General features: G+C 59.6%; 2 protein-coding genes across 3 annotated transcripts; both read left to right on the top strand.

Moving 5' to 3' along the window:
* The first annotated feature begins 281 nt into the window (after positions 1–281).
* Positions 282–7,793, top strand: LOC125627702 (glycoprotein-N-acetylgalactosamine 3-beta-galactosyltransferase 1-B). 2 transcript variants are annotated; one of them, XM_048832111.2, is made up of 4 exons: positions 282–418; positions 2,781–3,011; positions 3,768–4,432; positions 5,186–7,793. In XM_048832111.2, the coding sequence occupies exons 2-4, from the start codon at positions 2,807–2,809 to the stop codon at positions 5,402–5,404; spliced, it is 1,089 nt and encodes a 362-aa protein (XP_048688068.1). In that variant the 5' UTR covers positions 282–418; positions 2,781–2,806; the 3' UTR covers positions 5,405–7,793. The 2 variants fall into 2 exon arrangements, with proteins under 2 accessions (XP_048688068.1, XP_074977701.1); XM_075121600.1 differs by having other exon boundaries at positions 3,768–4,237.
* A 3,309-nt stretch (positions 7,794–11,102) lies between these two features.
* Positions 11,103–19,838, top strand: LOC125627707 (glycoprotein-N-acetylgalactosamine 3-beta-galactosyltransferase 1-B-like). The gene is made up of 3 exons (XM_048832118.2): positions 11,103–11,427; positions 17,572–18,236; positions 19,674–19,838. Exons 1-3 carry the CDS (start codon positions 11,202–11,204, stop codon positions 19,836–19,838), a joined length of 1,056 nt encoding a protein of 351 aa, XP_048688075.1. The 5' UTR covers positions 11,103–11,201.
* Positions 19,839–21,424: the final 1,586 nt, after the last annotated feature.

Here is a 21,424-nt window from a genome sequence, read left to right on the forward strand (position 1 = left end):
CCTCCTCCCCAGGCCCCCATTTCTTTGCTGAAGAGGGGGAGCGGCTGGGACTGGGTCCTCTCCCCTTGTGACTACCCCTCCCCCTTCTTTGTCCTCCCCCCCAATCCGCGGGGGGGCAGGGAGTCTGCCCCCCAGGTCTCCCCCCATACGGGGAAGAAACCTGCCCCAGGGCCCCCTGTATGGGGGTGGGGGGTCCTTGAGCCAATGAGGAGCCGGTTGGGGTGGGGGCTGGCAGCCCGGCGGCCAATGGGCGCAGGACGGGGCGGGGCCTTATGGCCGAGCTGGATACAATGTAGCGCTGGGAGCTTCCGCTGCTGAGACTCCGTTGGCAGGTGGCGGCTGTGGGGCGCCTGGGGTGGGGGCTTTGCTGGGGGTCCGGCCGCGCCCCGCTCTGCTCTGCTCCCGCGGCCCTGGGAAGGTAACGGTGCCACGGGTCCCTTGACACCCCCCCAGACTTGGGGGGCTTTAGATCAAAGCGGCCCCACCCCCTATCTCTCCCCACACCTCTGCCCCACTCCCACCCGGTGTCTCCCCCTCCCCTCCCCACCCCGTCTCCCCCGGGGTCCCCCCGTCTGCCCCATCCCCCTGCCACTCTGTCTCCCTTTGGGTGCTCCCTTCCCTCTCCCTCCCATGTCCTCCGGACTCCCCCCCCCCCCCCCAGTGCCCCCCATCCTCTGCCCCTGGATGCTCCTTCCCTTCCCTGGCACTGCCCCTCTTACCTCCCTCTTCCCTCTGACCCCTTCCGTCCCCACCCCCAGGGTTTCTCTGTTCTCCTCCTTCTGCCCACAGAGAGGGCATCTCTCTCTGCCCACCCCGCTCTCTCCCCTGCCGTGGGGCTGCCCCGTCTGCTTGGGTCCTAGGATCGCTCCCTCTGCAGGGTTGTACCCTGGTGCCCTTTGTCTTGCTCTGCTCCTGTCCCTTAATTCCCCTGGCCCCTGCACTCCACTCGGATGGGAAGGTGACCCCTACTGCAAACAGAAGAACCTGGACTGTGGGTGCTAGGGGGTTAATTTAATTCTGGGGCCAGTCCCACTTAGGGAGAGGAGACCAGCCTGGCTCTGAGCCCTCCAGGGGCTGGCGAGTAAAGAGCCCAGCTCTGAACGGAAGGTGGGGGGCGGCTCGGCGTGGGTGCCAGGTGTCAGTGTGTGTGTGGGGGGGCGCCCCTGGAGCGGGGAGATGGAGGTTGCAGGGTGGGGCTCTGGGGCTGTCTGGATCACTTGAATCAGACGGTGTTCTGGGTGGAGGGGGGCAGGAGATGGGGGGTGCTGGCTGAGGGTCCCCTTGGATGCTGGGGTGGGAACCTGGGGCATATGGAAGGTCCCTTGAGGGCAAGGATACTGGCTGCACTGGGGGCAGGGATGGAGGGCACTGCATGGGGGTGCCACGAGGAGGGTGGGGGGGCACTGGGTGGGTGGAGGCCTAGGTGGGGAGGAGATCCAGGGGGGCCATGTGAAGTGCGCTGGGCGGGTCTGTCCCTCTGTCCATCCATCCCCTCCCTCCAGCGGGGTCTGGCTGGACAGAGAGCTCCCCCCCCCGGTTGCTATAGAAACCCCTCCTCGGTGCTCATCAGCCAGCTCCTGTTTGCTGTGGCCACCAGCCCTTCCCAGCAGCCTGGGGGGGACAGGGGTTGGGGTGCTCATTGGATCCCAACCACCTGTTGGAGTCTCTGGGGCGCTGTTGGCTGCCTAGGGGCTACGCTCTCCTGGTGAGTGATGGGGGGCAGCTCCCCCCAGATGCTTGGGGGCAGGAATGGCAAAGGGGCTGGGAGGGGGAGACACTTCCCATCATGGGGTGGGGAGGCTTGAGGTGGTGGAGGGAGGTCTGGTTCCCCCACGCGTGGCTGCCCAGCCCCATAGACTCCCTGAAGGTGCTGGCGTCACCCATTGGGATGGATTGACCTAGTTTAGACCTGACTGTTGCTCTCTGGTTGTCTGCCTCTGCTTCCCCCCCTCCCCCCCCCCACTCCACCGCTCTGTGGGTTTGGGGTTATTTCCACCTCATTTCTGAGCCAGCTGTGAGCCCGGAAGAGGGCCGGGGTCCCCGGAGCAGAAGGGCAGGACCCGTCCCGTGGGGGGGGACGCGGGCCCGTGAGGGGTGGAAGGGGTGGAATAGCCTCTGCCAACATCCTGCTTGTGGTAGCAATTGCCCAGGCAGACCCGTGGGCTGGGTCCCCCTGGAGTCGCTAGCATCCCCCTGGGGTGGGAGCTCAGGTTAGGGTCCCCTCTGAAGACTGATGCCCCCCCACACCTTTCCTGCCTCACCGCCCAGCAGGACAGGCCCTGGGGATGAGCCCCCCATCATCCTCCTGGCATGTTTGCTGGGTCAGGACATTCCTAGCAAATGTGCCTCTGGCTGGCTTCCCTCTTCCTAGTCCCCCATCTCTGCCACGACCCTGGGGGCTGTAGGGGGTGGGGGACTGGGGATCGATCCCTGTCCCAGCTCGCTCAGGGCTACAAGTGTTGCAGAAGGAACTGGGGAGGGGGGATAGTGTGGGGCAGAAATCCCGGCCAGGTGGGGGAACAGTTGGGACAAAGTGGTCAGATCCTGGACCCTGGCAGGGTGCGGGCACCGGTGCCAGGGGGGTGGGGGGGGCGGTGTTTCCACTGTCTCTGCCCCTTTATGGGTTTAGCTTTGGATTCTGCTCCTGTCCCAGCTGAGCCTGGCTGTTAATTAACGATTAAGCTGGAAGGTGCGGGGAAGGTGCGGGGAAGAGTCGCCCTTTCTGGTGGCTTCACTCAGCGCCCCCCACGCCAGCATCCTGACCCGCTCTCTCCCCCTAGGCCGTGTGAAGCCCTCCCTGGGCAGCATGGTGCTGGGGGGTTTCAAGGGCCCCTGGCTGGCCTTCTATGTGGGCATCGTGATCGGCTTCCTCAGCACTTTCTACCTGCTCAACGGCCTGCTCTGGCCGCAGCCCCCGGGCCCCGAGAGCCAGACACCCCACCCTGATGTCGACTCCTTCTGGGTCGTCCAGCACCTGGCGCTCCTCAGCACTGGCCACCCGCACCTCTCAGGTGGGCGATGCCAATGTTGGGAGGCACTGGGGGGATGGAGGGATCCTGCAAGGGCCGTGGGGTGCGGTGGCCGTACGGGAGAGGGGGTGGGGGGCTGTGGATTGATCGTGCAGAGGCTGGGAGAGGGAGCAGGGCAGCCAAGCTGGGACCAGGGGCTGTGGGGTGGGGTGGACACAGATGGGCCAGGGCTCGCTTGCCCCTGGGGGATCCCCTCAGATTGATCCTGGCAGCCGCACTAGGGGGATCGGGCGCCATCCTCCACTCGGCTGCAGCTCCCCTCCTGTGCCAGCTGGCAGGAGACCCCCGGAAAATCACCAGCCCCCTGCAGCCTTCACACCTCCACTCCCCTGCCCCCTTCGGGAGGCTGCTTGGCGGAGACGGAGGGGATCCTGGCGCCGGGGCAGGGAACCCCTGATGCAGCTGTGCAGCTGGCCAGCGCGTGCACTGGAATTGGCAGGAATTGCCCCCCGGAGGTGGGTGGCAGGGGGAACTGGAGAATGGTCCCTCCTGGGCAGTTTCACCCTGGCCTAGATTTATTGCACTTTCAATAAATGAGAGAAGCCTGCCCCACCTCACCTCCCATTGTCCTTGCCCGGTTCAGCGTGTACACCAGGTTCGATGGGCTCCGGGAGGCCCTGGCACCGGTGCCTGCGCCTACCTGCAATGCCAGGGGCCGGCTCAGTCTTGGGGCAATTGGGGAGGTGGGGGTGTCTCCCCCGGCCGCCCCCGTGCGCCTAATGCTCTCTCCGTGCCCAGGGGAGGTCAGCGTCACCGCGGCCGAGCTGTACAGCAAGGTGCGGATCCTGTGCTGGGTCATGACGGCCCCCAGCAACCTGGAGACCAAGGCCCGGCACGTCCAGGCCACGTGGGCGCGGCACTGCAACGTGGTGCTCTTCATGAGCTCGGTGCAGGACGACGGCTTCCCCGCCGTGGGGCTGGACACCAAGGAAGGCCGGGACCAGCTGTACTGGAAAACCATCCGGGCCTTCCAGTATGTCCACCAGCACCACCTGGAGCAGGCCGACTGGTTCCTCAAGGCGGACGACGACACCTTCGTGGTGCTGGACAACCTGCGCTGGCTGCTGGCCAACCACACGCCCGAGGCGCCCGTCTACTTCGGGAAGCGCTTCAAGCCCTTCGCCAAGCAGGGCTACATGAGCGGCGGGGCCGGCTACGTCCTCAGCAAGGAGGCCCTGAGGCGCTTCGTGGAGGGCTTCAGGACCCAGGTGTGCAGCCACACCACCTCGGTGGAGGACCTGGCGCTGGGCCAGTGCATGGAGAAGATGGGGGTGCGGGCGGGGGACTCCCGGGACGCCGCTGGGCGGGAGACTTTCCACCCCTTTGGGCCCGAATCCCACCTCACCGGGAAGTTCTCCAAGAGCTTCTGGTACTGGAACTACTGCTACTATCCCATTGTGGAGGTATGTGGCCGCCTGCGTGCCTCCCTCCCGTGGTACCCTCTGGGCGTGGGTGCCCCGGCTGCCTTCCCTTCCTCTCCCCTGGGCCTGGGTGCCTGGGCTGCTTTTATCCCCTCGTGGCATCCTTCGGGCGCGGGTGCCCAGGCCGAACTGAGCGCAGGCCCTGCTGTTCCGGCTTCTCCGTGGCCAGGGGAGGTGGTTCCGTGGTCCAGGCCGGGGTGCCAGGTACCCAGCCCGCGGGCCTCTAAGACCCCCCAGCAGCACGTGGACCCCATGTAGCTGCCTGGGTCCCACCGGTGGCCTCTCGTGGAAGGGGTGGGTCTCAGCCTCACGTTGGCTTGGTCCCTGGGGCCTCTGGTACTTTTGCGTGCCCGCGCTCCTGCAGATGGGCAGCTCCCGAAGCTGCGGGGGATCGCGGTGCCCCGTGGAACCCAGTGGATAAGCGGGCAGAGTTAATAGCAGTAGCCAGCCAGCGGTGCTGCCCCGAGGGGGGCCAGATCCTGGTCCAGAGCCAACGCCCGTTCTGCCCCCAAGGGAGCAGGGATGGGATTGGGGGCAGGGAGTTGGGGGGAGGTCCAGCACGCTGCCTGTTTGCTGCTCATTGGAGGCTCCTAGCAGGACGGTCCCGTGGCTTGCACCAGGGGGGTGGGTGGGAAGGGGGGGATCTCTATTGGGGCTGCTCCTCCTGCCCTATTCACACCCCTTTGCCTGGCTCGGGGCCTCTCCCATGAACCCTTGCCCTCCCGCGCTCTGCAGGGCCCCCAGTGCTGCTCCGACCTGGCCGTCTCCTTCCACTACGTGAGCCCCGAGCTGATGTACACCCTGGAGTTCCTGACCTACCACCTGCGGGCCTACGGCTACCGTTACCGCTACCAGCCGCCCCTGCCGGAGAACGCTGCCCGCCTGCTGCGGCGCCGGGGGCGGCCGAAGGTGGCCAAGGCTACGCTGCTGGTGCAGGGCACCAAGGGACTATAGGGGGGCTGGGAGGCGGCAGTCGGTCCGGGGTCGAGCGTCCAGAGGCTTTGTGCCTGAGGTGAGGCGGGCACCCTGGGCGAGCCGTGGCCGGGAGCCACGTGGCAGCCCCTGGACTGGATGAGGGCGCGGGGTGTCTCGGTCTAGCTCCCGTCCCAGTTGGCACTGACTGACCCCCTTGCTGGTAGAGGGGCGGAGGGATCCCACATAGAGGGTCCCCTCCAGGGCAGGGGAAGGCTCAGTCCATGGGCCCTGGGGGCTTTATAATGGGGAGGTGGTAGGCACTGTCCCAAGGAGTGAGGGGGCGGGGAGTAGCCAACTCTCCCCCCTTACCCCGCAGAGGGGCCTGGAGGGTGTGAGGTCTGAGGAGGGCACATTTCCCCCTTGTGGGGGGGAGGAGGAGGAGCTGGGATGCCATGATGGGGGCACATGGGGTGGCATGTGATGGGGGTGGCAAGGAGTCCTGGGGGCAGGGTCTGGCTGGGCTGGAGAGGGCGCCGGGGAGAGAGGCCCTTGGCAGTGGGGACGCTGAGGCGGGCAGGCATGCGAGAGGCAGAAGCGCTGCCCTTGGCTGGAGGTCCCCGACGCAGAGGTGCCCGGGCCCGACCAATCGCAAATTGTGGGCAGAGAGAGACCCCGTGGCAAGCCACGGGCAATACCACTACATGGTGAGGAGGCCACGGGTGATACCGCCGCCTCCAGATTTGGCTGGAGCCCTGCCACGGATCAGTCTACTGCATGGTGAGGGGGACCACGGGCAATACCACTGCGGCGTGAGCTGGAGCCCTGCCAGAGATCATACCAGTACGGGTGAGCAGGCCACGGATCATACCACTGCGTGGTAAGGGGAGCTATGGGTGATACCACTGCCGACTAAGTTGGAGTGCTGGCCACGGATCAGACCATGGCAGGTTGAGGGGGCCACAGGCTGAGCTGGAGCCCTGCCACGGATCATACCACTGCACGGCAAGCAGGAGCTCGGCAGCAGATGGCACCACTTCACAGCCTCACTTGTGGCTTCTCTTTGTTTTTTGAAATGCCCGTGGCAGCCCCCCACCGCCACGTGGTGGACGGGAGCAGGGGGGTCTCCTCACTGTCCTGAGGGGCTGAGTGGGCTGTGGGGTGAATAAACACTGCTTTGTTTTTTTTAAAGAGAAGAGCCGTGACCTGGTTTTAGCTTCCCCTCCCTGGCTCCCGCCGCTGTGTCTGGGCTCTGTCTGTGGCAGCACCCAGGGCTGAGCGGGTGCTGACCACGGTGCCCATAGGGCCCAGCTACGCCCAGCCTCAATGGGTGGGTTGAGCCCAGCCCGGAGGCACCTGCACGCGCCAGCCAGGGGTGACTCCTTGGCCTGGCAGGGTCAGAGCAGGCAGCTGCTGGCATCTTGCTGGGGGTGGGGTTGGGGTTGGGGCTGCAGACAGGGCAGGGGAACTTGGCTGGCAGGGTGGGTGCAGGGGACCAGCCAGCTGATCAGCGCCATGCGGGACAGGTTCCCTGCACCCACTTTGTGGCTGGGGTCAGACTCCAGGCTGTGGCTCCAGGTGCTTCCCCTGACTCCCACCCCCCCCACACACACCCCCCAGCTGAGGTGTTTGCGCAACAGGGCCTGAGCTGGACGCTTCTTGTCCAGGGGCCTGGGCCTGGGCCTGGGTCCCAACCCGAGCAGGGCAGCCTTAGCCCCGGAGGTGTGGAGACATTAACCCCTTCCCCCCCAGAGTTGAGTCCGCCTACGCTTTGCAATGTGGGAAAGACGTCATGGCCCAAATGCAGCTGGCTCTGGGGTGGAGGGCGGCGGCTGCACGGCAGGGCTGGGAGGTGAAGGGATGCCAGGGGGTGAGATCTGTGCTGCCAGCCGGAGGGGAAGAGGTGGTGGTTCACAGTTAACTATGGCTGTGCCGGCTGGAAGGTTCAGTGGGGGAACGGCTGGGTAAGGACACGTGCCTCCGTGGGAGGGAGCTGCTGGCACTTTGCTCCGTTCTTCACCCCCCCCCCATCCCTGCAGTTCTTAAGTCTCTAGGGGGTGGGATAAGGGGGTGTGATCGTTGCAGAGTCCCTGAGGGCAGGTGTGTGCAGGGGTCTGGACACAGGGAATGGCCGACACCCTGTCTCCTGGCCACTGATGGCCTGGCCCTTCCCCCCTGCAAGGTGAGAGCTAAAGGGTTGGAGAACAAAGGAATCCGGTGCCCTCCTGGCCCGGGAAAGGAACAAAGCCCAGAGGAGGAGGGGCCGGAGGGAGTTTCAGTTTGGGGCTGGCTGGGGATGAGGAGTGCAGACGTGGTTGTCTGGCTCCCTGCCCCCCAAAATGGACCCAGCTGAGGGGTCCTGTTCTCTGCACCTATAAGGTCTGCTTTAGACCATGTTCCTGTCGTCTAATAAACCTTCTGTTTTACTGGCTGGCTGAGAGTCCCGTCTGGCTGCAAAGTTGGGGGGCAGGACCCTCTGGCTTCCCCAGCACCCCGCCTGGGCGGACTCGCTGTGGGAAGCGCACAGAGGGGATTCAGAGGATGCTGAATGCTCCGAGGTCAGACCCAGGAAGGTGGAAGCCGGGTGAGCTTCTTGCCCTGGGGACAGGCTGCTCAGAGAGGAGACTTCCCCAGAGTCCTGCCTGTCTTCGTGGGGAGCAGTTCCAGAGCATCGCCTGGGGACTCCATGACAGCCCCCTCAAGGATTGAGCTCACAACCCTGGGTTTAGCAGGCCAATACTCAAACCACTGAGCTATCCCTCCACCTGGCCTCCTCTTCCTCCCCAAACCCCTGCCACACCGCCTCCGCCCTTTGCACTCTTCTTCTCACATCACCTGGCCCCACCTTCCCCCCCAGCCTGGCCCCTCCCGTCCAGCGCTTGCTGACGTGGGGAAGGGAAATAAGGAAACGGTTCAAAGTACTTTTAGCAGCTGGAAAGGCTGCAAAGGATCTGGTGCCATGTGCCCAGCCATGCCCCCTCCCCCGCCTCCCACTGTCCCCCCGCCAGAGCTCTGCGGGTCGCCCGTCAGGAGCCCCTGGCTCAGGGCAGCACTGAGCTTTGCATCAGGCATCCAGGACTCAGGCTCTGGGTTGCCCACCGGTCTCTAGAGGGATCAGGCAGGGTGGGATTTCTCCCCTGGGTTGCATGGGGGCCTTGCTGGCCCATGAGGCATCGTGAGTTGGTCACGGTGGGAGACCAGGCCAGCTGGACCAATGGACCAACATCCAGCTGAGAGCGAAGATCCTAGTGGAACTGCGTTCACCCCTGGAAAAAGCCCCGGGAGCCCCTGGCCTTGTCCCTCTGCTCTTGGGTTCCCATGATGTGGAGGTGCATTAAAGCAGGATCTGTCCAGGGCAGGTGCTTGGTGTCAGGCCCCAACTGGGGTGCCGCAGTACATGGGAGAGACTCCGGGGTGGGGCTTGGGTATAGTCACCGTGACATGCTGCTCTTCTGTGTGCACATTTCCGGGGCCAGGACAGTCTCTTTGCTGCTCCCCGGGGAGGCGAAGCTGCAGCCTCCGGCGAGAGCTGGATCCTTGGAGCTCAGGGAGTGGTGGCTGGCTTGGGGCAAGCCGGCCTAGCCCTCTGCAGGAGCTTGAGCTGCAGCCTGAGCAGGGGGAGCCGATCCCTTGGGCTGATGTGCAGGAGGATAAAGGTGAGCAAAAGTCTGCCCCGTGCAGGAGGTGACGGGGACAGACACACTTGGCTGCCTTCGCACTGACCCAGGCCCCGATGATATGGCAGCACCAGGGGTTAATGAAGGTAGCCAGTATTCCCTTCCCTCCGACAGGGATCACAGAGCCAAGCAGCACCCCAGGACCCCAATTCTCCTGACCTGGCTCTGGGGCTGGGGAGGGGACGGTGGCTCCCCACAGAGGAGGAGGGGAGTGAGATCAGCGGTCCCTAGAAGATGGACCCCTCTCACCTGCCAGGCTACAGCCTGGCGGAGGGTGCAGGTTTCATGCCGTGGGTGGCCACCAGACATGGTTGGTGGGTTCTGGGCAGGAAGCAGCGTGTATTCTAGGACCTTGGCACCTAGTCCCTGTGGGGGCCGAGTCGCTCCCTGTGAGCTGTGCCCAGCAGGAGGAAGTCTCTGATGAATCTCTCCTTGCGGATGCCTGATCAGGCTCTGGGTTGTCCACCGGTCTCAAGAGGGGTCAGGCAGGGTGGGATTTCTCCCCTGGGCTGCAACATAGAATCATAGAATATCAGGGTTGAAAGGGATCTCAGGAGGTCATCTAGTCCAACCCCCCTGCTCAAAGCAGGACCAAACCCCAATTTTTGCCCCCGATCCCTATATGGCCCCCTCAAGAATTGAACTCACAACCTTGGGGTTAGCAGGCCAATGCTTAAACCCCTGAGCTACCCCTCCCCCCAGTGGGTGACTTAGAGACCCAGCCCGCTCTCAGATGAAGTTGGGGCATTGTGGGATTGTTGCAGGAGGTCTGTGTGTGCTGCTACAGGGGATCAATGCCAATGCAGGCAAAATTAACCGGCAAAACTTCATAGCATAGGCCAGGCCCAAGGCAAAAGCTGTCAGGTGATAGAGACAAAGCGGGGCTGGGCGGAGAGGGGGGGGAACTGGGTGCTCAGATGAGATGTGGGAGGGGTAGGGTGACCAGATTTAATGGAGAAAATACCGGGACACATGGGGGAAGTTGAAGCAAAAAACAAAATGCTGGAGTGGCCAAATCCGCAATGTGGGGATGCAGGACAAAGACCTAAAAATCGGGACAGTCCCGATTTTATCGGGACATCTGGTCACCCTAGGGAGGGGATCGGGGCTGAGCACAGGAGCAGCTGTGGGGGACTCAGTATCCAGGCAGCATCTTGACCCAGCATGTGTCCCAAGTGTCCCCTCTACCCCCCGAGAAGTGGATAAAACGCAGGGTCCCGGATCGAGGGGAGTTTCTATGTTTTGTTTGGTTCCGATTTGGACCCAGACCAATTTAAGGGGAATGGTGTTCCCCTGGACTGGGCAGCCTGAAACTGATGGGATCCTTGTCAGTTTCATATCTGCAATCCAGGGCTCCCAGAGCCCTCTGGCTTTGGGACAGCCCTGCCATGCATACTCCCCAGGCTCAGGACTTGGGCAGGCCCGGGAAGCCAGAGGGCCAGGAGCAATGAACCCAGAAGCCCTGGCTTGGACTGGGGTTCTCTTGGGGCTCCAGTTCTGTGACAGGGACCCGGAAAGCCCTGGATGCAACCACAGACCCTGGAAAACCGGGGACCCCCCACAGCCCTTCCAGAAACCAGGCAGGTGCCATCAAAGCCCTGCCTGTGACTGGCTGAAAATTCATTGACCCCAAGGTGGTTCCGCAAAATGTTTCAGTTTTGACAAATCAGCAAAAATTCCTGCCCAGCTCCAAACTTACCTGTTCTGTTGCCCCCCCACTTCCCCGCCGGCCCCCAGCAGCCCACTTCTCCATGAACCAGGCGGATACTGACCCACAGGAACAAAGCAATGGCCAGACTGGCTCAGAACTGAGGTCCATTGAACCCAGGGGCCTGTCTGACAGTGCCTCCACCAGACACTTCCGAGGAATTTGCGAGAACCCCCCCAGTCAGCAGATATGGGATAAACCAGCCCCCACCCCAAAATCTGTCTCTCTCTCTCATCTAATAGAGATTAAAGCAGGTGGTTTCATGTCTCTTCCAGAATTTGCCAGCATTAACTAGCCTAATACTTGTTACCGATTGCAATGTCCAATCCTGCTTTGAATGCTTGGCCTCAGACAGTCATGTGGCAAGGAGTTCCACAGTCCAACCACATGTCATCTACAATAAGTATTCCCTTGGCTGTGCAGAGAGCTCTGTGGGGGTTGGAGCCAGCTCTGCATGCGCTCCTTGCTCCTGCATCATGGGCAGGCAGCTTATTCTGGGTCACCTCATACAGATCGGACGTGCCGCCTCGCCATGAAGCTGCTCCCCAGGAGACAAGAGCTGTGGCTTTGCCTCGGCATGGCTGTGGGGCTTGCCATGGGATTTACCTTCATCTATGCCTTCAGGACAGAACAGAGCATGTCTGCGTTGGTGCAAAGAACCCACTACTATCGTCACCCAGGTGAGGGATGGACATAGTCTTTCTAATGCCAGAGCTGACCCCTTCCCCCAGACCTGGGTCAGGGAAATCCCCTATGGCCTTATGGAGGTGAGTCATTGAATTGTAGCTCACTTGCAAGTCAATGGCTGTTGATGGTTGGTTGACACCTGCCCGGGCGTTGGTGACTTTCCTGGCTGTTGTCTCTGGAGAGCTAAAATCTGGCTGATTCCCCAATTTACAGCACATTTTACTGACAGCCATGTAACACAATCGCATGTAACACAATCCGATAACTGCATATGCACTAATGATACAGCTGTTTAGAGAGAACAGTGGCTTTCAGCAGATCATAACCTTTCCCCCAAAACCTCACATGACATGCCTTACATGGAATATCGCAATTATCTATACCTGAGGAATATAAGGGCTACAGGGTGCTCCCCCGAGGTATAGAATGTCACACCACCCCGCTTCGTTTATTGCAAGAGGGTTAGTCACTGACTAGCCCGAAGGCAGTTTGTGTTATGGTTCTTTTGGCATCCAGCCATCAAGGCCATGAGGTGGCATGCCTCGGTTTCCCCCTTCACACAGCAAACCAGATTTGTTATGGTTTCTCTGCTGTGGTGAGCTTTAAATCTGTTTACAGGTATTAACTGAGAAGCAGCGTTATCAGAAGCTTTCTTAATATGACAGGTGTCTTCAATTACCATTTCTACTGTGTCCCAAGGCTCGTCCCAAAAATTGTGCATAATGTATCTTATCACAAGGTTTAACATTGGTATCAAAATTCTTATCCCAAGACTTAACATTAATATCAAAATGTTTGTCACAGCTGGGCATTTAGAAGTATCTTTATGATCCCATGCCCTCTGTTCAGACAGTCTGGTTTGAGGTTGGTTTGTTTATTACCCATGGTGTCCTTTGCCTCCCTCCAATGTAATCAGTCATTGGCTTTTCTTTCCCTCCCTCCAGTGTTCCCGTCTGCCTGGTTTCTTAGTTTAATCATGTTTCTGGGATTTTGGGATCTCAGGGTCTGGCAAGACAGGGATCCTGCACATTGACTGGCCCTTTGGGGCGCTGTCTTCCAACCCCAGGACTGTACATATGCAAAAATATTCAGCTTCCTTTTTGAGATTAACCTGTTTTTCCTGCCTCCCAGCACTGGGTCCTTCCCTGCCCCCTTTCCCAAGAGGGCTTTTATCTGTGCTCTCTGGGCTAGGTGTGTTTACCCTTTCATCAGATTTACCTTTTTCCAGCAGCTGTCCCATAACTTTTCCCTGTCTCTCACCAGCCTGGGGGAAAACATCCCCCTCTCTGTCAGTTGGGTCATTTGTATTCTGGCAAACTATTGTGATGGAGTAGGGATTGGGGAGTTTTGACCTGGGGGTTTTACTGGTACGGTCTGCATTGGTGCTGGATGGTGGTGGGATATCAGGGGGTGACTTCACTTGAGGGATGAGGCATGTAACCTGAGCCCAGGAAGGGGTTGGGGGCCAGGTGACACCTTCTGCCCTGGAAACTGGACAAAGGCTGGAGGAGGAGCCGGGAGTGTGGCTGGGGGAGACAGCTGGAGGGGGTTTCAGTTTTGGAGCTGGCTGGGGAAATGGAGGGAGGCCCAGAACCGGGGTCTGGCTCCCTACCCCCCAAGATGGACCTGACTGAGGGGTCCTGTTTTCTGTACCTACAAGCTCTGTTTTGGACTGGGTTCCTGTCATCTAATAAACCTTCTGTGTTACTGGCTGGCTGAGAGTCACGGTGAATCGCAGGAAGTGGGGGGTGCAGGGCCGTGACTCCCCATCACTTTTTGACAGCGACCACCTGGCAATTTCCTGGTTCCAACTCCTCTGCTGTCCCAGGCATTGGAGCTGCATCTTGATGTTAAGGGACCCAGTTACTTTCCAAAAATGTACCAGAAATAGCATCCTGACAAACTGGGCCCTGGATTGGGGTGTCCTCCTCCACCCCTTTCTCTGTCCCTGAGAAGTCAGCTGTGTGACGGCTCCCCTCCAGGACGTCGGTTACACAGTTCCCTCTTAAAACCTGGGGCACAGGCTGTGAGTGCCTGGGTGCACGGATGTTGACCCAGCCATTCAGTCCTGGGCATCCTCTCCCAAGTGATCACTGTGGAGACATTCCTGTAGCCCCACTATGCCTTCCCCAGTTCCCTCCTCTGGGACCCCTTCTAAGACACATCTCTCTGTGCTCCTTAAGAAGGGATTTATCACTTGCTCACCTGCAAAACCCTGCCAGCTAACAACTGGCACAGTTTCCTTGGTCACTGACAACCCCTCTCCTGCCCCCCGATCCTGGGGCATTTTGCCTTCTGCTGGAAAGGAGCTAGTCTCAGCCCCTTCCATACTTGGAAGCACCCTGCTTCCCTGTGTTACAGGGTCACAGGAATCCTCACCCACTTCAATGTGGTTTCTGAGATCCCCTGCGCCTTCTCTGGGCTCTCCTCTGGGCCACATTGCTCTCTGCTCCCTGAAGCGGGGTCTGCCTCTGGTTCATCTGCAACCTGCTGGCAGCTAACAACCTGGACAGTTCTCTCCCTGGCAGGCATTACACCCTCCTCCCTTCCTGAGGTGGTGCTGCCTCTAACTGCAGTGTAGGACTTGGTCTCATCCACCCTCCCACCTGGAAGCATGTGGCTTCCCCGTGCTGCAGAGGAATCAAGGAGACTCTCTCCCATTCTCTCAGTGGTTCCTGAGACCTTACCCTTTCCCTCGGGGGTCCCAGCATAAAACTCCTCCTTGCTGCGGGCAAATACTTTAACCTGAGCGACACGGAAAAAATCCTTACCAAGCAGCAGGTCGACAAGGAGGTGTTCCATTACCCCCATGGTCAAAACACTTTCCAAACCTTCCCACACCACATGGATTTTAGCTAGTGGTACGAGGAATCTGCTTTCGCCCACCCCCACAATCTCTGCCGTTTGGTGAGGTAATACACTAGCCTTTGGGACCACGCTCTGCTTAACCAGAGGGCTCTGGGCCCCTGCATCCCTCTGCCCCAAGTACTCCCTGATGTTAATGCTGACAACCTTTACATGCTCCGTTTCTGGTTCTGCAGAGGCTAAGCTCACAAAACCAATACGTTAGGTTTCCATCTGTCACGGAGTGTGGGGGAGTCCAGGCCCTGCACCCCTCTTCCTGGGATTCACTGAGACTCTCAGCCAGCCAGTAAAACAGAAGGTTTATTGGACAACAGGAACACAGTCCAAAACAGAGCTTGTGGGTACAACCAGGACCCCTCAGTCAAGGCCTTCTGGGAGAGCAGGGAGCTTAGACCCCAGCCCTGGGGTTCCCTGTGTTCCTCCACCCAGCCCCAAACTGAAACTAACCCCCCCCCCCCCCCCAGCAGGTTCCCTTCTGCAGCCTGTCATCACATTCCTGGGCAGAGGTGTTACCTCCCCCTCCCCCTCCTGGCTCAGGTGACAGGCTCTCAGGTCTCCCATCCCCAGGGCACATTCCCAGGTCAACACTCCCCCCTCCCTGCTGAGTCACATCCTCACACCATCCCATGGGGGTTTTCTGGGTTGAGGACAGCAGAACCATAGGCGCCAACTCTGAGGGTGCTCCGGGGCTGGAGCACCCACGGAGAAAAACTGGGGGGCACTGAGCACCCACTGGCAGCCCCCCTATCAGCCCCTCCCCCCCAGCACCTCCCGCCTGCTGGCGGGCCCCGCAGATCAGTGCCTCTCCCCTCCCCCAGTGCCTGCCACCCGCCATGATCAGCTGTTTTGCGGCATGCGGGCAGGAGGATCTGGGGGGAAGAGCGAGGATGCGGAGTGCTTGGGGGGAGGGGGCCGAACTGGGCAGGAAGAAGCGGGGTGGGGATGGAGCTTTGGGGTGAGGGGTGGAGTGGGGGCGGGGTCTGGGGGGCTGAACACTCGTGGGCACTTTGGAAAATCAGCGTGTGAAAGTAGAATGAATTATATGAATTAATAGAATGAATTGTATAAGTAGGGGCATAGCGAGCAGATCGAGGGACGTGATCGTTCCCCTCTATTCGACATTGGTGAGGCCTCATCTGGAGTACTGTGTCCAGTTTTGGGCCCCACACTACAAGAAGGATGTGGATAAATTGGAGAGAGTCCAGTGAAGGGCAACAAAAATGATTAGGGGTCTGGAACACATGAGTTATGAGGAGAGGCTGAGGGAGCTGGGATTGTTTAGCCTGCAGAAGAGAAGAATGAGGGGGGATTTGATAGCTGCTTTCAACTACCTGAAAGGGGGTTCCAAAGAGGATGGCTCTAGATTGTTCTCAATGGTAGCAGATGACAGAACGAGGAGTAATGGTCTCAAGTTACAGTGGGGGAGGTTTAGATTGGATATTAGGAAAAACTTTTTCACTAAGAGGGTGGTGAAACTCTGGAATGCGTTACCTAGGGAGGTGGTAGAATCTCCTTCCTTAGAGGTTTTTAAGGTCAGGCTTGACAAAGCCCTGGCTGGGATGATTTAACTGGGAATTGGTCCTGCTTCGAGCAGGGGGTTGGACTAGATGACCTTCTGGGGTCCCTTCCAACCCTTATATTCTATGATTCTATGATTCTATGAATTAAAGAAATGCTGCTTGAAAGGTTTGTTGAAATATAGTTGTCAGGAAGAGAAACATTAAGGAGTGTGAGACAATGGGTCCTCAAACTAATTAACTTAGAGTTCCTATTGAGCTAGGAGATTGGTAAACGTTAGTATGCAAATAAGATATGTATGTATATTTGTCAGTTTCTCTTCCTTTTGTCTCTTATGTTAAATTGGCTTTGGCTTATCTGTATAAATAAGTTAGCTTGAGCTTTTGCATGGGGCTCACATATCTGGGTGCATTGGCAAAGCGCTTTGCTAATAAACAGAGTGGTCTGACAAATTATGTGAGTCCTGAATCTGACTTTGACAGGCGCCTGTGAGCAGAGCTAACGTTCACTATTGGTTGCCTGCTTCCTCCTAGCACAGGGCATCTATTCCTCAGAGGAATGTCACGGCTCACACCTTTTGGGCTCTTCTGTTTTTACAGGAGCTTTGGGAGGAGGGTTAGAGGAATGGTTTTGGGGAGGTGAGGGCCCAGCCTCCCAGCCACTCTCCTTCTTGCTAGAGATAAAACAGGATCTTCCCTTCCCACTGGGTTTAAACCTCTCTTTTGGTGGTTTGCTTCCAGTAGACACCTGGGTCTGTTCAAAGACATCAGCAGGAGATGCCGTTTCCTCCGCAGACTTTACTTCTTTGTCCCAGAGACTCTGCTTTACATCCGCCCGACACATGCCTAGGAAATGCTCTTGAGTAACAACAGCAAACATCCCCTCAAAGCTTGCAACACTTTTGCCCCTCACCCACTTTCCCATCAAGTCTTTCATTTTGTTCTCATGCTCCCCATTACTCATACCAATATCCCTCTTAAGATTCCTAAATTTAACTCGATACGTTTCAGGGGGAATCGGAAACCTTTGCAAAACAGTGGTTTTGGATTTGCATTTCATTGAATACATTCAGCACTTCACCAGTTAATTTTGCAATCAGGGTAGGAACTCACTGATCATCAGGGATTTCAGGCACTGCACACAGCCTTTCAACAGTGCGCAGATATTCAGCAATCTCGTCTGCCTCATTGTATGCAGGACATAAGTGGTCCCAGTTGTGGATTTTTGGAGTGACGGGAATCGCTGGGGTCGGTGGGTTCTGGTTGGTGTTTTCACTCTCTTTCTTTTTCCTTCTCCTTTATCTCCAGTTCTTTCAGTTGTAATAGTCTCTGGTGCACTCTCTCTTTTTCTGCAACCTGCAGTCTAAAAAGCTCCAACTTCGCAATGGCTTTACCGCTTTCACTCATTTTCCGGCTTTTCTGTCCCTTCGTCCCTTTCCCGAAATAAGCAACCAGAAAATAACAAACCGGTAGCCAACTCCTGACTCTCCTTAGCCACCATACTTAAAGGCTGATGTAAAAATCTTTACACCAGTGTGTGAAGTGCAAATCTTGCTCAGTCCAACACACACAGCAGGTGTGTATTTCACCCCGCTCGCTGCACCCCCAACACAACCCCTACAGTTAGAACACCAGGAAATTTCCGATTTAAATAGCTGAAAAAATGAACTTAACAATTTTAAAATCCCATGACTGTGAAATTGACCGTGAATTTGGTAGGGCCCTTGAAATAAGGCGTTGCCCTTCTGTTCCCAGAGGAGGACAACGCGATCGCGGCCGAGCTGTACAGCAAGGTGCGGATCCTGTGCTGGGTCATGACGGGCCCCAGCAACCTGGAGACCAAGGCCCGGCACGTCCAGGCCACGTGGGCGCGGCACTGCAACGTGGTGCTCTTCATGAGTTCGGTGCGGGACGACGGCTTCCCCGCCGTGGGGCTGGACACCAAGGAAGGCCGGGACCAGCTGTACTGGAAAACCATCCGGGCCTTCCAGTATGTCCACCAGCACCACCTGGAGCAGGCCGACTGGTTCCTCAAGGCAGACGACGACACCTTCGTTGTGCTGGACAACCTGCGCTGGCTGCTGGCCAACCACACGCCCGAGGCGCCCGTCTACTTCGGGAAGCGCTTCAAGCCCTTCGCCAAGCAGGGCTACATGAGCGGCGGGGCCGGCTACGTCCTCAGCAAGGAGGCCCTGAGGCGCTTCGTGGAGGGCTTCAGGACCCAGGTGTGCAGCCACACCACCTCGGTGGAGGACCTGGCACTGGGTCAGTGCATGGAGAAGGTGGGGGTGCAAGCGGGGGACTCCCGGGACACCGAGGGGCGGGAGACTTTCCACCCCTTCCCCCCAGAGAAGCACTTGATGGAGAATCTCCGGATTGATCGCTTTTATCCCAGCTACTCCTTCTACCCCGTCCTGGTGGTGAGTGTAAGGGAGTCCCGGCTCGGGGCAGCTAGGAGGTGGGTGCCCCGGGCCGAGGAATACTGGGCCTCATATCTCTTAAGACCAGACCATCATGGTCCTGTGATTCCTGGCACTGTTCTTGGCTCTGCCCATCAACCCAGTTCTGCCCACAAAACAGGCTCCGCCCACCCTCCCAGCTCCGCCCACTCACTACAGATGGTGCCGATGCCGTGGGGCTCGATGTGCTGCTCTGTCCCCCCGACTCCCCCCACATGAGCTGGGCCACATGAGCCTGCTACAGCCTGGGCCAACAGATCTGCGTCTGCTGGCTCATGCGCTTAGATCCAGTGGTCCTGGGTTCGATCCCCATGACCCAGCCAGTCGGCTCTTGGTCCGTTTCAAGGCCAGCGGGGACCCTCACGAGCCACGTGCCGACCCTCTGTCTAACCCAGGCCGGTGAACGTCGTCCAGGGGTTCAGGTGGGCCCCCCTTTGCACGTGGCTGAGCTGCCTGCCTGCCCGGCTCAGTCACGCAGGCCATTTGGGGCAGGATTCTGTCTCTTCCTGTGGTCCAGATCAGCTGTGTCCCCCATGAAACCCGCCCCCAGGAGGCAGTTATAGGAGCTCCGACCGCCCATGGGGCAGGTTTCTTTCCAAGCACGGTGGGCTGAATTCACGTAGTCCCGGTCTCCAGCAGGGCCAAGCCGCTGTCTCGCCATCAGGGCCTTACCTGGGCTGCGCTGAGCAGGGCTTTGAATAAGTCGCTAGGCCAGTTTTAACGCCACCAACACGCGTCTCGTGACGCTTCAAGGCCCTGTCTGCTGATGAGCTTCTAACCACCCGTGATGCCCGGCAGCAACCTGGTTCCAACATAACTGACCCCTTGATAGCCAGACCCTTAAAAGGCCGTAGGAGCCATTAGCGTGAGTAATGGTGCCTCTTAGTCACCGGCTCGCTAGGGTAAAAGTTTTCTGCCATGCTGGGCTCTCTCCAGACCGGGCTGCGAGCGTATTAAACATAAGAGCGGCCACACTGGGTCAGATCAATGGCTCATCTAGCCCAGTGTCCTGTTTTCCGCCCGTGGCCAAGGCCAGGTGCCCCAGAGGGAATGAACAGAGCAGGGACTCATCACGTGATCCATCCCCAGGCACCAGACTCTGTGCTGGGCTTCCAAGTGACATGGGTGTGTGGGGGGTTCACCTGTAAAGACCCCCCCTCTTTTCCCCATGTGCCGCACAGCCGGCCTCTCCCCGCACGGTGCCGCAATCCTGGGGCTGACGGCTGCGCATCGGGGCACGAAGGTGGTGGTGGTGGGGGGGTGGAACTGTGAATGGCAGCGGCTTGGGGCAGGGTGGCGTCAATTGCTGCCCTCGGGGTATAGCTGTGTTGGGTCCAAGGCAGCTCAGGCTGGGGTGGGCTGCAGGCCCCTGAGCTCGGCTGGCTCTCGTCCCCACAGGGTGCCCAGAGCTGCTCGGATTTATCCATCTCCTTCCACTACGTCAGCCCGGAGGAGATGTACATGTTGGAATACTTGAGCCAACACCTGCGTCCGTACGGATACCGGCCCCGCTACCAGCCGGCGCCGAGGACCTGGAACCGCACAGAGCCCAGGGAGGGGTGACTGTCGGGGGCTCCGCGGCGGGACGTGAAATCCCAAGGGCCGGGGTTACCCCAATGGGGCTTCAGAACCAGTGTGAGGCGTGAGGCTGGACCCACGGTGCCGGGGGCTGTATAAAAGCGACCGAGGGGAAGGAGGGGGCATTTGACGCTGGAGGGCTGCGTGTAGGACGGGGGCGTGGTCACAGTGGGACGGAGCAGAGCCTGATTAGCCCCTTGTCTGGAAGATGCCAGGACCGGACATCACGTGCCAGGTTAGCCTCTATGGGTGCGGAGCGCGAGCTCAGAGCAGAGATGTGGTTCGGGGAGGGGGCTCTCAGGCAGGGCACCCCAGTGGGTTTGGGGGGTATTCTTGGGCACAACCCCTGAGGGAGTTTGGGGGGCCCCCAGCTAAGGGGGGGCAGATCTTGTCTACGTATAAGGTGTCCTATCGTCATTGCAAACCTCCTTTCTCTTCAGCTACCTCCGGGTGAAAGGAGGGTTTGTCCGTGGGGGAGCCCACTGCACTAATCACTGGAGGCGGGTGTGGGCACTGGGCACCCGTGGCCTCTCGGCGTTGGGGGAGCAGGCCAGCTGGCGGACAAATCCCGTGTATCCCCAGGCCTCCCTAGGGGGTGCCAGGCTGTGGGGCCCGTTCAGGCCATGGGGTCTCTGCTGACCCAGTCCCCAAGGGAGCAGGTGCTGGTAATGGGAAGGCTCCATTTCCCGTCAGCCCCCATCCTGTTCCTGCCAGTCTGGCCTTCGCTGCCTGACGCCCCCCTCCCCTCCCTCATCCCCCACCCCGGCTTCGCTGGGCCACTTTCCTGTGGGCACCAAAACTGCTGAAGCAGAGTGAGCTACAGGCGTCCTGTTCCCCCCCATCTCCCCTGTCTGATCCCCCCCCCAGCCCCAGCCCCAGCTTGCTCTGCAGGACGGGTCGCTCCCAGCAGAAGGAACCAGGTACATGCTACAGCTCTGAATCTGACATTGTTACGTACTTACAGTTACAATCCAAGAGATTAAACCACTGTACACAGCCACGGGTCTCAGTGCTGGCTGGCCATGCCCGCACCCCCCCCCACATACACACGCCCCCCCCCCCCCCCCCCCGCTACGATCCAGCCACGCCTGGGGCCGGCGTGGCCCCTGCAGAAGGCTGCTTCCTCCCCCAGCCTCCCAGAGCCCCCTTCGCTGCCGACACCCGCTGCCGGTCAGTTACGTGCCCCCCCCCCCCCGGTTCAGACCGGTGGCCCCGTCCTCTGGAGCCCACGGCAGCACTGGCGGTTGGAGGGACGGGGCAGCGTCCCTGCCCCCTAGGCCTGGCTCTGGCCTGCTTCTGGCGTCCTGGGGCCGCCACAGAGAGGGAGGGCAAGGCTTTCTTTGTGCAACACGGTAGCCGATACATTCATGAACTGAGCCACCCAGCTGGTTTGGAAGAACGGGGCCAGGGCTCGGGGGGGAGCTCTGGGACTGGCTGTGGGCCCCACAGAGAGCCATGGAGCTCTCGGGCCACTAAGCTCAAGGTCGGGCCCAGCCACTCGGCCTGGACCCCCCGGATCAACCCCTCCCCAGGCCTGGACTTAAAGCAAGGACCGGCGGGAGTGGCTTTCA

The sequence above is a fragment of the Caretta caretta genome, chromosome 20 (assembly GCF_965140235.1).
Source record: "Caretta caretta isolate rCarCar2 chromosome 20, rCarCar1.hap1, whole genome shotgun sequence".
NCBI lineage: Eukaryota > Metazoa > Chordata > Testudines > Cheloniidae > Caretta > Caretta caretta.

Coding starts and splice junctions, on each gene's coding strand:
- LOC125627702 (XM_048832111.2), top strand. CDS start 2,807: ATGGTGCTGGGGGGTTTCAAGGGCCCCTGGCTGGCCTTCTATGTGGGC. Junction 3,012..3,767: donor TGGCCACCCGCACCTCTCAG/GTGGGCGATGCC, acceptor CTCCGTGCCCAG/GGGAGGTCAGCGTCACCGCG. Junction 4,433..5,185: donor GCTACTATCCCATTGTGGAG/GTATGTGGCCGC, acceptor CGCGCTCTGCAG/GGCCCCCAGTGCTGCTCCGA.
- LOC125627707 (XM_048832118.2), top strand. CDS start 11,202: ATGCGCTCCTTGCTCCTGCATCATGGGCAGGCAGCTTATTCTGGGTCA. Junction 11,428..17,571: donor CCACTACTATCGTCACCCAG/GTGAGGGATGGA, acceptor TTCTGTTCCCAG/AGGAGGACAACGCGATCGCG. Junction 18,237..19,673: donor CCTTCTACCCCGTCCTGGTG/GTGAGTGTAAGG, acceptor TCGTCCCCACAG/GGTGCCCAGAGCTGCTCGGA.